This window comes from Pieris brassicae, chromosome 3, assembly GCF_905147105.1.
Source record: "Pieris brassicae chromosome 3, ilPieBrab1.1, whole genome shotgun sequence".
Lineage (NCBI taxonomy): Eukaryota > Metazoa > Arthropoda > Insecta > Lepidoptera > Pieridae > Pieris > Pieris brassicae.
Genome location: NC_059667.1, coordinates 1,369,901 through 1,381,543, shown reverse-complemented (window position 1 = coordinate 1,381,543; position 11,643 = coordinate 1,369,901). Strand labels below are relative to the sequence as shown.

Sequence of the window (11,643 nt, the reverse complement as noted above, 5' to 3'; positions counted from 1 at the left end):
TAATCTCCTCGTGTTTCCCTAACGCGCCAAAAGAAGTATATCAAAAATTATGCGCACGCTCAACTTGTGTTAAACCCATTAATTCATATCTGCCATGTTTAACTTTTCGAGTCGCAGAGCGGAGTGAGTGTGTGATTGAGTGATATATGTCTGTCTCTTTCACTCTGTTCTCCTTTTCACACAATTTTGTCGAAACTGCAGCGGTCGTGTAATACGTACTTGTTGCAATTATTATGTAAAAAAATATTCCTATTAATAACGTTTTTTATGTTAAAAGAGCCCTTTATTAATTATGACCAATTAAAATATATGAATTATAATGACAAAGTAGAGAAATTTATTATAGATTTTTTATAACACACTATGAAAGGAAAATGTGTTTTAAATATTCGCGAACTCTGTGAATTTTTTTAAATTGTATTGGACAACAAGGATTGTTAGTACGAATTACGTCCGAAGCTTCTTCAGAATCCAGTACTAGAGGTGCTGGGTTCGGTTCTCAGCGAAGTATTTTTCTCGTATTCGTATGCCACCTACATGCCCCACAATGCTACGGGACCTCAAAACCACCTATTTTGCTTGCATTAGTTAGATATTTTATTAGATTACTTCGATAACATTGTTTAGATCTCTAGAACAGCCCCGCTACTCTGTAATTCCGATTTTCAATTATTGGTTTAATAATAATTGGCTGCTATATTAACAAATTTCACAACAAACAGACCGTCGAGCTTTTTTACTTGGAGTCATGTGGTACACTTATTTCAGTAGCGTGCATTGGTATATGTTTAATTTGGAATTTTGTTAATTGTATATAGTACCTGTAAATATTGTATATTGTTGAATATAAGTGTCTGGTTCATAAATACTATTTTGTGTAAGGTATAACTGAATGTACTGAGATTGAAGCCGTATGAACAATAAAATTATATTTCTTTTAATGCTTTATTTTATTCCATACTGTGAGAGTGCGACCTTGCATGTTTTTGCGTCTTCAGAAATCTTTTGACACTGTGTCATACTTTTCCATGATGTGCATTCCTGTAACAAATAAGATTACATTAATACCTATTTCAATGGTCTTGATCCCTGGCTCTTGCGGACTAGTGACCTGAGGTATAGACTCCTGGTGGGATTCCTGAGAGTTACGACCTCCAATTGTTTAAATTAAGAGTATAGGCCTACCTCAAAGACGGCCAATAGTCCCACTGAATTAGGTCTCCTTGGGGTGATACCTGCCCGTTTTGGGCGTCCCGTAGGCTCCCTGTGTTATGTAGTAGTAGGTTTACCCCCCACTAAACTATAAAAAGTCACGATTTGCGATTTCCCAAGTGTTTATGGCATTCAAAAATCTATTGTTCGAGGTCGAAGTCGACGTTTGCATCATGTTCAGGGTTTAGAATTGTTTACTGGATTACTATCCCCAACAATACGCATTTGTATTTTTATAAAGTTTAGAGCCCTCGTTTGAGGCTATGTGGAACCAGCGCCCCAACAACACTAGCTGAAGGCATTTAAGATTCACCTAAAATCTAGCTAAAACTTACCAAAAGCGCATTAATGTAGGCGCAAATGTAGAAGTTTAGTATTGGACAATTTGCATCCAAAAGGTCGAAGTCCTTGTTCTTTCCGTTGTAGCAGTTCTCCTCCATTTTCTTAACAACACCCTTCTCTTCGGGATACTCATCAGCAACGGCAGCGAAGAACACCTTGGTGGCCTCGTCATCTAGAGTATCTCCTTTGAGGAGACCTTTCTTCTCTAAAATACACTTGTAGTAATCGCACTGAAATAACGGGTAGTATTTTGATAAGGCAGAAGAAGCCGACTGAGGTAACTCACGTCTACCTAAAAGCTGAGTAGTGAGAGCATCAAATGCTATTAAACTTAAAATCTTTAGGGATTTCGTTCGGAATATTTGTACGAGAGCATAATACACTTTTTTGGTTTATGTGTAATTCAATGTCAATAATTGAAATAAGCTAACTTTTTGTAAGCTTGTGATTACTTATGAATTACATTTACCAATATAATAAATTTTACAATGCATTTACCTAATTTTATGAACGATGTAATATTTGCCTTTAAAATTTTAACCCCTGGACTGTTGGTGAATATTTGAATGTTTACATGATATTAACATATACGACCTTATATTATTGGCTTTTTTAACCTGAGCAAAAAAGTTTCAACAAGGGTACGTGGGGAGTAATCCTATCGCTATATACAAGAATTAATATCTAACCATAAAGCATATATACCATATCTATCAAAGCATAAAGAAGAAAAACAAATACTATTATTGTTTTATCAAAAATTAAAGAGATACTGTACATCTCTGTGGTCCTTCGAGCCGGATTCACCCATAAAACATACGACGTAACATCAAGTGAATGTGTGCACATATGAACTTTAAGAATATGGCCAAAAGATTATTTAAAGCTTTTTTCTACTTACCAATCAAAGATTAATAAATTAACTAGTAAATATCCAGTTATAAACTTTATTGATGACAAGTATACGTACAGTTATTTCTTTAGAATCTTTAGCGCACTCTTTTTCCGCCTCGTCCAGTGATTTGAAGATTTTAAGACTATCGCAGCATTTGTCATCCTATAAAAATTAAGTTCTTTATTATTTTAATGTTTACATATCGGTCCAACTAGACTAAAATACTGGTGACGCTTACAGATATTTTTAACGTATGTTGGGGTTGTTAAGTGTGTTCCTGAGATCAGCTTAGTTATTTATATAATATTTTTAGTGATTGAGCTTGCGACTGTCATCTGTGCGTGTAGCTGTCCCTGCTGTGCGTCACTGGACTTTGTGTCTATGGGGATGTAACACTAACACACTTGCCTTACGTGCTTATTAGAAAAAGCAAATCAAATCATTTATTCATTTAAGTAACACAATGTTCAACGTCAAAATACACATTAAATGTTTCTAGTTTTACATTTACTGCCAGTTCCCAAATCAAGGGTTTAGAACGGAAGAGAAGAACTGGCAATAAACTCTGTCACTTTTTAATAGCTAAGTTTTTTTTTCATAAAATGTTTATAAGGAGCTGCAACCTTTAATAACACTATGTTCCACATGACATCTTTAAGTAAGTAATAATAAATATTATATAAAAAAACAAAGATTTGTCCTCTATCAGCGGTATGCATGGTGAAATAGGAGCACAAACTAACATTCTCGTGGGAACAACACGCAAATATGTAGTCGAAATAACTAACATCACCGCATACACGAATTCAAGCCCGACCGGTCACCACAAGTAGCGCCCGTTGACGAGTATAACGCATGGCCAAAGATTCTAGGGCCATTAGGTTATATTTTAATATTGACATCCTTAACTAAAGCACAAGCTGTTCCAAGTATGATTTATAATCTGCCCTTAATCTTGGATTTATCACTTTAATCAGAAATGGGCCCATGTTGCCGTGAGGCTGCAGTCACCTGCAACACTGCTTTTTAGTGTATCAATACTATCTTGGAGTGACAGCAATATACACTGAATAAAACAATTATTTTATCAATTGAAATTATTAAAACAATAAATAAAACATTCAACTAAATTCCCAATGCGACTGATATTCTATAACGTTTTCATTTTATTTTGAAAGACGTAATACCTTGAATGTCGCAGATTAGGGGAGGCAAGCTGTTCCAGCATTGTATTGAAAACTACCAAGAAACCACACTGTTCTATGTTAAGGGACAATTAACAGTTTTTTTAACATTTCACGCATGTATGATACGGTTTATACATATTTTCTACCTTCAGTCCTTACCTCAGCTACCAATAGATTGCTACACGCTTGTAGTGCAACATCTGCACCAGCTGCTGTCTGCAAAAATAAAATACATTTTTATTTAGGTTAATTAACAAACACGAATAACCTTTTTGTAATTTATTACGTTAGAGTTGAGACCTTTAAGAAATGCTTGTACAGATTGTCTTCCTTCGTGATGCAATAAACTCAATAACGTCTGTGCTCATATACACTTATAACTCGATATTGCAATTTAGGAAACTTTAAGACATTCCATCACATACCTATAAACTAGTAGGTCAGACTAGAGATTACGTTTCATATGCCTAATATTGTGCTTATTGTGTATTTCTATTTAACAGATTGTCTCGGATTTACGTTAAAACTGTGGTGAAAAATTACTTGGTGGACATTTTCAGCAACTCCATGGAGACCTTTCGGTGTTCTTGTTAATTTATTTGCTATTATTGTTATTTTCTTTAATTATGTAAATTATGTATTCACAGTGTATATTTGCGGATGCTTGGCGGACACATCCGAATTTTTCAATACAAAGAGTCGTGGGTTGTATGCTAAGATAATGGGGGCTACTCGATTGTAAGGAATTTGCGTTTTGAATTGCCAGAAATTAGTTAGCGCTGCCACTTTTTAGGTTCTCATGTCATTTTCACACATTTAATATCTTGTCTAAACACGTTTTTATAGGTATCTGATTGTCCTCTTTGCCACATATGTAAAAAAATCCTTTCGTTCTTAATCTTGCCCTTTTTTTTAAGTGGCCGTGGTAAGATTCTGCTCCACATCGTTGTTTCGTCTCAGAACCGCTACTCGCACTCCACTTTTCTTCTGCTCTGTTGCATAATGGTTTCAGTTGTTGCATTAATTCAATTGTTCCAACGCGTTGGAGATCGACCACACGCACGTTTTCCCTCCACATGGCTCCGGATGATAAGCAAAAAAATATTAATTCCTAGAGATGTGTGTACAAGCGACGAATGTATTTTCGGCATTTAATTATTTGAGGATGTTGGTCCAAAATGCCGGTATTAGGAGCCGTATTCAACACTACACATCCAGCGCATCAACCTTTCGTTCGACTCCTAATGTTAAAAGAGGAAATACATGTACAAGACTGTACATTAAGCGAACCTTGGCCTTTCTGGTTTTTCGCCTTTCTATACATTACCCAATGACATCCATCCATCCATTTGGGGATGGGTTTGGATCTATGCTTTTACGGTTTCCAGCACGACATGCTCGCTTTAGCATGGTAGCATAGGTGCAAACCCACCCTACCACATCCTTCTGATGGGTAGGGAGGCGTGGTCTTGGGGGTAGCGCAGGTCGCTGTGATCCCCAAGGCAAGTTTGGTGGACTAACCTTCCCGAGGTTGCCAACCCTGTTTTTGGTCTAATACCCTATGTATTAGACGTAACTAAAACCACCAAGCGAACTTTTGCAGGGATGTAGAGGTCATGTCCTTGCGAGTTCATCGTCCAAAATAAAAGGACGGTGGACAGTAAATGACCTCCCGCGTGTTTGTGCCGTGCGCGGGGACCCGTACGGGGGGATGAAGGAGTCCTGGAGGTTGAGTGGAGTAGTGCGCCGGTACAGTTGTGCGCTGCACACAACACACCTCTTTGGTCTGGATTTCCCCTCACACGGGAGGCCGTGGATTAGCTGACCACGGTCAACCGGCTGTGGTATCCCGTAAGAGGGCTACCAAGCGAGAGTCGGGGTGTGGGTGGGGGGGGCGTCGGCGTGGCACGGGACTCGGGGTGAGTTTGCGTCATCGTCTCGGGATGCGAACAGCTCCGTACTCTCTTGCGGCGTGCGGGCGCGCCTGCCCCTCTACACGCTGACTCTATACCGAAGGAGTAGCTCTGACGTCGCTTGCTGAGCAAGGGACGTCCCCGACTTGAGGGCTCCGTGGCGGGTGGAGAGCTCCGACGGTGAATCTTTTTCATACCACCACATGGATAGAGAGACAAAACACACAAACCAACAAAAGGCTGCATCCACAGATGCGCCTAAAACTAACATAAACAGGGTTGCGTCGCAGGACGTGTTGAGGTGCAAGTCACCAGTGACACGATACTCTGATGCCCCTATCTCGCAAACGGATGCACCCAATAGGGCAGCGTCCGAGGCACCAAAGGAGAGGGCAGCGGCTGAGGAAGCGCCAAACCGGGATGCACCCTTAACCGTGCCCACTCCAATGGTATCTCATACACCACCACACAAGGATGCGTCCACTGTTGCGGCCAGGCTGACTGCGTCGGTCGAGCAGAAGATAGCAACTCCGAAGGATGATACAGCAATGTCTGCGTCCATAGGGGGGGCATCCGAAGCAAGATCGATGCGGAAGACCGAGGCTGCGACGATGAGCACGTCCAGTGCACAAACCTCGACCATGGACATGTCGGCCCTGAAATCAGCGATTCAGGAATCGACTCCCAGGATGGTCCTAAGCTCCTCAAAAAGGCGACGGCTCAGGAAGGCCAAAAGAGCGACGGAACAGCAACAGCTGATTACCGGCTCTCAGAGGATACCTGAGAACCCTGGAACTGCCCCCGCGGTTACCACAACTGCAGGACGCGGGAAAAGGGCACCGAAGCCGACTGGGTCCTCTGCCGCGCTCAAGCCTATTGGCTCTAGGTGCGGTAAAGGACCTAGAGGGGGGTACCAAACCAAAAACCCAAACCAAACCAAACAACAAACAAAGGGCCAGAAACGCGATCGGCCAGAGGAAACCGTGACACCGACTGGGGAGAGTAAAAGGGTTAAACCTAACAAACTCCGGCTGGAGTCAGGGACCTCGGCCAGTTACGCGGAAGCGGCAGCATCCTACAAAGCCAACGAGCTTTGTGTTGCCGTGATGACTGAGCCCTTTATAGACATGACACAAGAACAGGCAGATAACATCCGCCTACAAATCGAGGGTAAAATCCAAGATGAGCTCATGGCGGATCTTGAAGCTACCCTAGCAACTGAACCCAACGACATCAGATTCCGGGGAAGAGCCCACTTCTCAGATGGTGTCCTCAAAACTTGGTGCGAGGATACCTACACGCTGGGATGGCTTACCGGAGCATGCGATGTCATCAATAATCCGATACCGGACACCAAACTGGTGGTACGGCCTCAGTCAGACATTCCGAAGAAGGTGCCGTGCTTACTGCATGTTCCAGGGTTCACTGGTAGCACGGAAACTTTACGGAAACTGATCACCAGGCAAAACCGCCACCTAAACATCAGATCTTGGACCCTGACTCACGAACGTAGAACACAGGACCCGACAGGCGTATCTTTGTTCCTTCGTGTTCCGGAATATGAGATCTCAAAGATCAAGGCTCACGAACGTCGCATCTACTATCTGATGGGGAACATCTATATCCGAATTCTGGAAAAGGATGAACCCTCAGTGGTAGCTGCCGCCACAGTAACTACTGCCAGTACATCGGGGACGGGATCCTCGGGGCCAAAGCCGCCCTCGTCAACGACGGAGATAGCCGCGGTTGCCGAGGTAAACGTCCCCATGGAGACAGCTCAACAACCACCCTCACCGGTGCAACTAACCTCGGATGACGAGTTCTTTCAGGAGACAGGGGGGAGTGAATTCAGCGACAGCTGTTTGCGCTCCTCCCCCTAACCGGACTGACCTTATCCAGACCAACCTCCAGCACAGCCAAACAGCGTCGGCTTCACTACGCAGACTGCTGGAGACCAACCCGAAGACCATTGCCGCGATCCAGGAGCCGTGGATCAGGAATGGCAAGGTATGCGGCCTGGGTAACACCGGTGGTAAACTTTTGCTGGATACCTCAGTAAGTAACCCAAGAACCTGCATTATCATACCTAAACATGTACCAGCATACCTAATTAACGAACTGTGTTCAAGGGACCTTACAACCATTAGGTTACCTAGGGACGCACATCCAGACATCGTCCTGGCGTCCGCCTACCTACCGGGTGACGAGGACGTGCCCACTCCAGAACTCGGCCTTCTGGCTGACTACTGTGAGAGGGAGAAACTGGAGCTTATAATCGCAGCAGACTCCAACGCGCACCACACGCTATGGGGTAATGCAAATACCAACGCTCGAGGTGAGAATATGCTTAACTTCATTCTTAGCAATAATCTTATCTTAGCAAACAGCGGCTCTGAACCAACCTTTATCAACGCACGCTCGCAAACCATAATCGATCTAACAATGGTGACCTCTGGTCTGTCAGATCACATACAGGATTGGCATGTCTCCAGAGAGCTATCATGCTCAGATCACAGGTGGATCCGCTTTACAATCAAAGGGGAGCTACCTAAACCACAACCACGACGCATACCTCGGAGAACTGATTCAGTAAAATTTTACAATATAATCGACTCAGAGGTAAGCAAACTAACAATACCAACCACCATTGATGTACAAGACATAGACAAACATGTAAATAACCTAACGTCCCTACTCCAGACCAGCTTTGAACGGTCGTGTCCCCTTACCATGCCTAGGTGGGGGAGTAGACATAACTGGTGGTGCCCCGAACTGGAGAGACACCGAAAGAAGGTCAGGAAGCTGTTCAATAGAGCAGGAAATACCCGTTTACCTGCCGACTGGGACAAGTACACAATCGCGAGAAGACGATTCAAAAAACTTTTACGCTCTAGGAAGCAAGAGTGCTGGAGACACTTCTGCACCAGCATTGAAAGCAACAACCAGGCAACCAGAGTGAAATCATGCCTCTCTAGTGAGCCTTATCACTCAATTGGTTGTCTTAAAAAACCTGATAAATCATTTACAAAAACCGATGCAGAAACATGTGAACTACTGATGGAAACACACTTTCCAGGCTGCATAATTGCCAACGACCAAGCATGGCAACCCTACTCAGAAAGTGCCACCACCGACTCAGACTGGAATGTAGCTCACAAAATAATCACAAATGAAAAAGTAACATGGGCAATCAACTCCTTCCTACCATTCAAAGCGGCTGGCCTGGATGGCATCTTCCCAGGCCTACTAAGATGGAGTAGAAACCTTTTGGTGGACTATCTTGTCTCAATCTTCCGAGCATGTATAGCCCACCGCTACATACCCTTGAAATGGAGGGAAGTGAAAATAATATTCATCCCAAAACCAGGCAGAGAGGACTATACCCAGGCAAAATCCTTCAGACCCATAAGCCTCACATCTTTCCTGTTAAAAACAATGGAGAGGCTTGGAGATCTGGAAATACGTAGCCAGGTATCGCTATCCAAATTCCTGCACCCAAATCAGCATGCCTACAGCCCAGGCAAGTCAACGGATTCATCACTCCACAACGTTGTGTCTCGCATTGGCGACTCCCTGAAGTTAAAACAGTCAACCCTTGGTGCATTTATTGACATCGAAGGCGCTTTTGACAAAACAAACTTCACGAGCATTACCAGAGCACTCGTTACATGTGGAGTATCATCAACCCTGATAGGGTGGATAAACAACATGCTAAAACAACGAGCTATACAGTTCACTGTTAATTCCACGACACGGGGCATTGTCAGCAGAGGCTGCCCGCAAGGTGGTGTCTTATCGCCGCTACTGTGGAACCTTGTAGTTAACGAGCTCATCACAGAACTCAACGCTGGCAACCTCTACACAGTGGGTTATGCGGACGACATAGCTATCTTGATATCGGGAAGCTTTGAAAGTACCCTATGCGATCTCATGGGAAGGGCTTTCAAAGTAATTGAGAGATGGTGCATCAAGCACGAGCTATCTGTCAACCCATCAAAAACAGAGCTAATACTCTTTACAAACCGGAGGGTTCTGGGACCACACAGGCTTCCAAAACTCTTCAACACACAACTCAAACTCAAAAATGAAATAAAGTACCTGGGTGTGATTCTGGACAGTAAACTGCTCTGGAACAAACACCTAGAACACAAACTGAGCAAAGCAACGATCGCCTTCTATCAATGCAAAAAGATGCTAGGCGTGAAATGGGGCTTATCGCCTAAAATAACATTATGGCTATACACTGCCATAATCAGGCCAATGCTGGCCTATGGAGCCCTGGTTTGGTGGCCAAGATCTGAACTTCAAATGGCGATCACGAAACTGGGACGCTTCCAAAGGCTTGCCTTGTCCGCTGCTAGCGGTTGTATGAGAACAACTCCGACCGCAGCAATGGAGATAGCCCTGCAAATCTTACCTCTAGACCTACACATACAGCAGGAGGCGGCACTTGCGGCCATCAGGCTTATGGTATTGGACCTATGGGGAAAAAACCACTATAGTTCACACACAGTGATTCTCAACAGGGCAATAGAGTACCAACCTCTTATAGCTGCGCCATGTGACAGAATCACAAATCAATTAATATTCAACAAGAAATATCTTATACAACTGAGAGAAGAGGAGCAAGATCAGTCGCCCCTGAATGAGCTACGTATATACACTGATGGCTCAAAAACAGGGTGTGGCTCAGGCGCTGGTATTTTCTCCTTTGATCTCAACATCAACATACACCTACCTCTGGGCACACAAAGCACAATCTTCCAATGTGAATGTGTCGCTCTAACCGAAGCAGCCAGAGCCGTACAGCGGATGGGAGTCAACGACTTTCACATTAAGCTCATATCGGACAGTGCATCCGTGCTGATGGCGCTCGGTACCGAAAACACAAACAGCAAACTAATACTGGAGTGTCACGAAGCACTGGAGGCAATAGCTCTAACAAATAGAGTTACCTTACAGTGGATTAAGGGACACAGTGGCTCTCTCGGCAACGACGCAGCCGACGAGCTTGCGAGAAGAGGCTCTGGTATGATACCTGCTGGCCCGCATCCGCTTCTCCCCTTGCCCTTCTCGCTAGTTCGAACCTGGATTCGCCAGAGATCCACTGTACTCCAGAATCAACGATGGTCGCGAAGTGTAGATTGCAAACAGTCCAAAATAGCTCTGCCGGCTGTGAACCCGCAACTTACTAAGCGACTTCTAAACCTGAACAGAACCAATCTCAAAACAATCATAGGGACAATCACGGGCCATTGTCTCCTTAACAAACATCTTTTCGTCCTAGGCGCAACAGACAGCCCCTTGTGCAGAGGCTGTTTCAGCGCAGAGGAATCAGTCACCCACGTAGTCCTGGAATGCGAGGCTGTGGCTAATCAACGTACAAAAATCCTCGGAACAGTGAGGTCGCTCCGCGAAGCCTGTGAAGTGCCCGGGAGACTTTTGTGCTTCTGGAAGGAGTTGGGCTGGCTAAATTAGCCAGGGCTTCTACGCACAACGGACCGACTACGTGTCTAAGTGCGGAAACTGAGTCCACCTACCTAAACCTAAACCTACCCAATGACATCTTAAAGTAATTAATTAATAACAACACACAAATACATAGTCAAAATAACTAACATCCGACCGTCTTATCCCTGTTCAGAGTGAGGCATAAATACTAGTTACTTAAGACCATAATTGAATTACTAGATTTGAAGGCATATATGGAATGGGCGGTATAACTTAACATCTGATGAGCCTCCTGCCCGTTTGGCCCCTTACATTAAAAAAAATACAATTTGTTCACTAGAACCGCAGCCAGGCTAGGTATAAGCCACGAAAGTCTTATCTGTATAATATAATAAATAGAAAAATGATTATAGTATTTACATTAACAATCAAAAACTCACCTTCATAAATAAAAACATCAGGAACCAACTGTAACCGTTCATTGTTACACACTGTTTGAGAATATTTTACATGTACCATTTATATATTATTTAAATTGATTGCGATGTAATTATCTATATTTTACACCTAATAATGATGATAGATGCCCTTCACATTCGTCGTTTCAGGTAATTAGGATGTAATTTTCACAGATGCATTATAA

At 43.3% G+C, this 11,643-nt stretch overlaps 2 protein-coding genes across 3 annotated transcripts; one reads left to right on the top strand and one right to left on the bottom strand.

The window, feature by feature from the left end:
• Positions 1-941: 941 nt before the first annotated feature.
• On the bottom strand, positions 942-11,491 carry LOC123706934. Its single transcript, XM_045656584.1, has 5 exons — positions 11,441-11,491; positions 3,796-3,852; positions 2,525-2,611; positions 1,548-1,784; positions 942-1,041 (listed from the first exon to the last, which is right to left on the bottom strand). The coding sequence occupies exons 1-5, from the start codon at positions 11,480-11,482 to the stop codon at positions 946-948; spliced, it is 519 nt and encodes a 172-aa protein (XP_045512540.1). The 5' UTR covers positions 11,483-11,491; the 3' UTR covers positions 942-945.
• LOC123706933 lies at positions 5,001-9,737 on the top strand. Of its 2 annotated transcripts, XM_045656583.1 has the most exons (3): positions 5,001-7,303; positions 7,379-7,604; positions 7,679-9,737. In XM_045656583.1, exons 1-2 carry the CDS (start codon positions 5,753-5,755, stop codon positions 7,427-7,429), a joined length of 1,602 nt encoding a protein of 533 aa, XP_045512539.1. In that variant the 5' UTR covers positions 5,001-5,752; the 3' UTR covers positions 7,430-7,604; positions 7,679-9,737. The 2 variants fall into 2 exon arrangements, with proteins under 2 accessions (XP_045512539.1, XP_045512538.1); XM_045656582.1 differs by having other exon boundaries at positions 5,001-7,604.
• Positions 11,492-11,643: the final 152 nt, after the last annotated feature.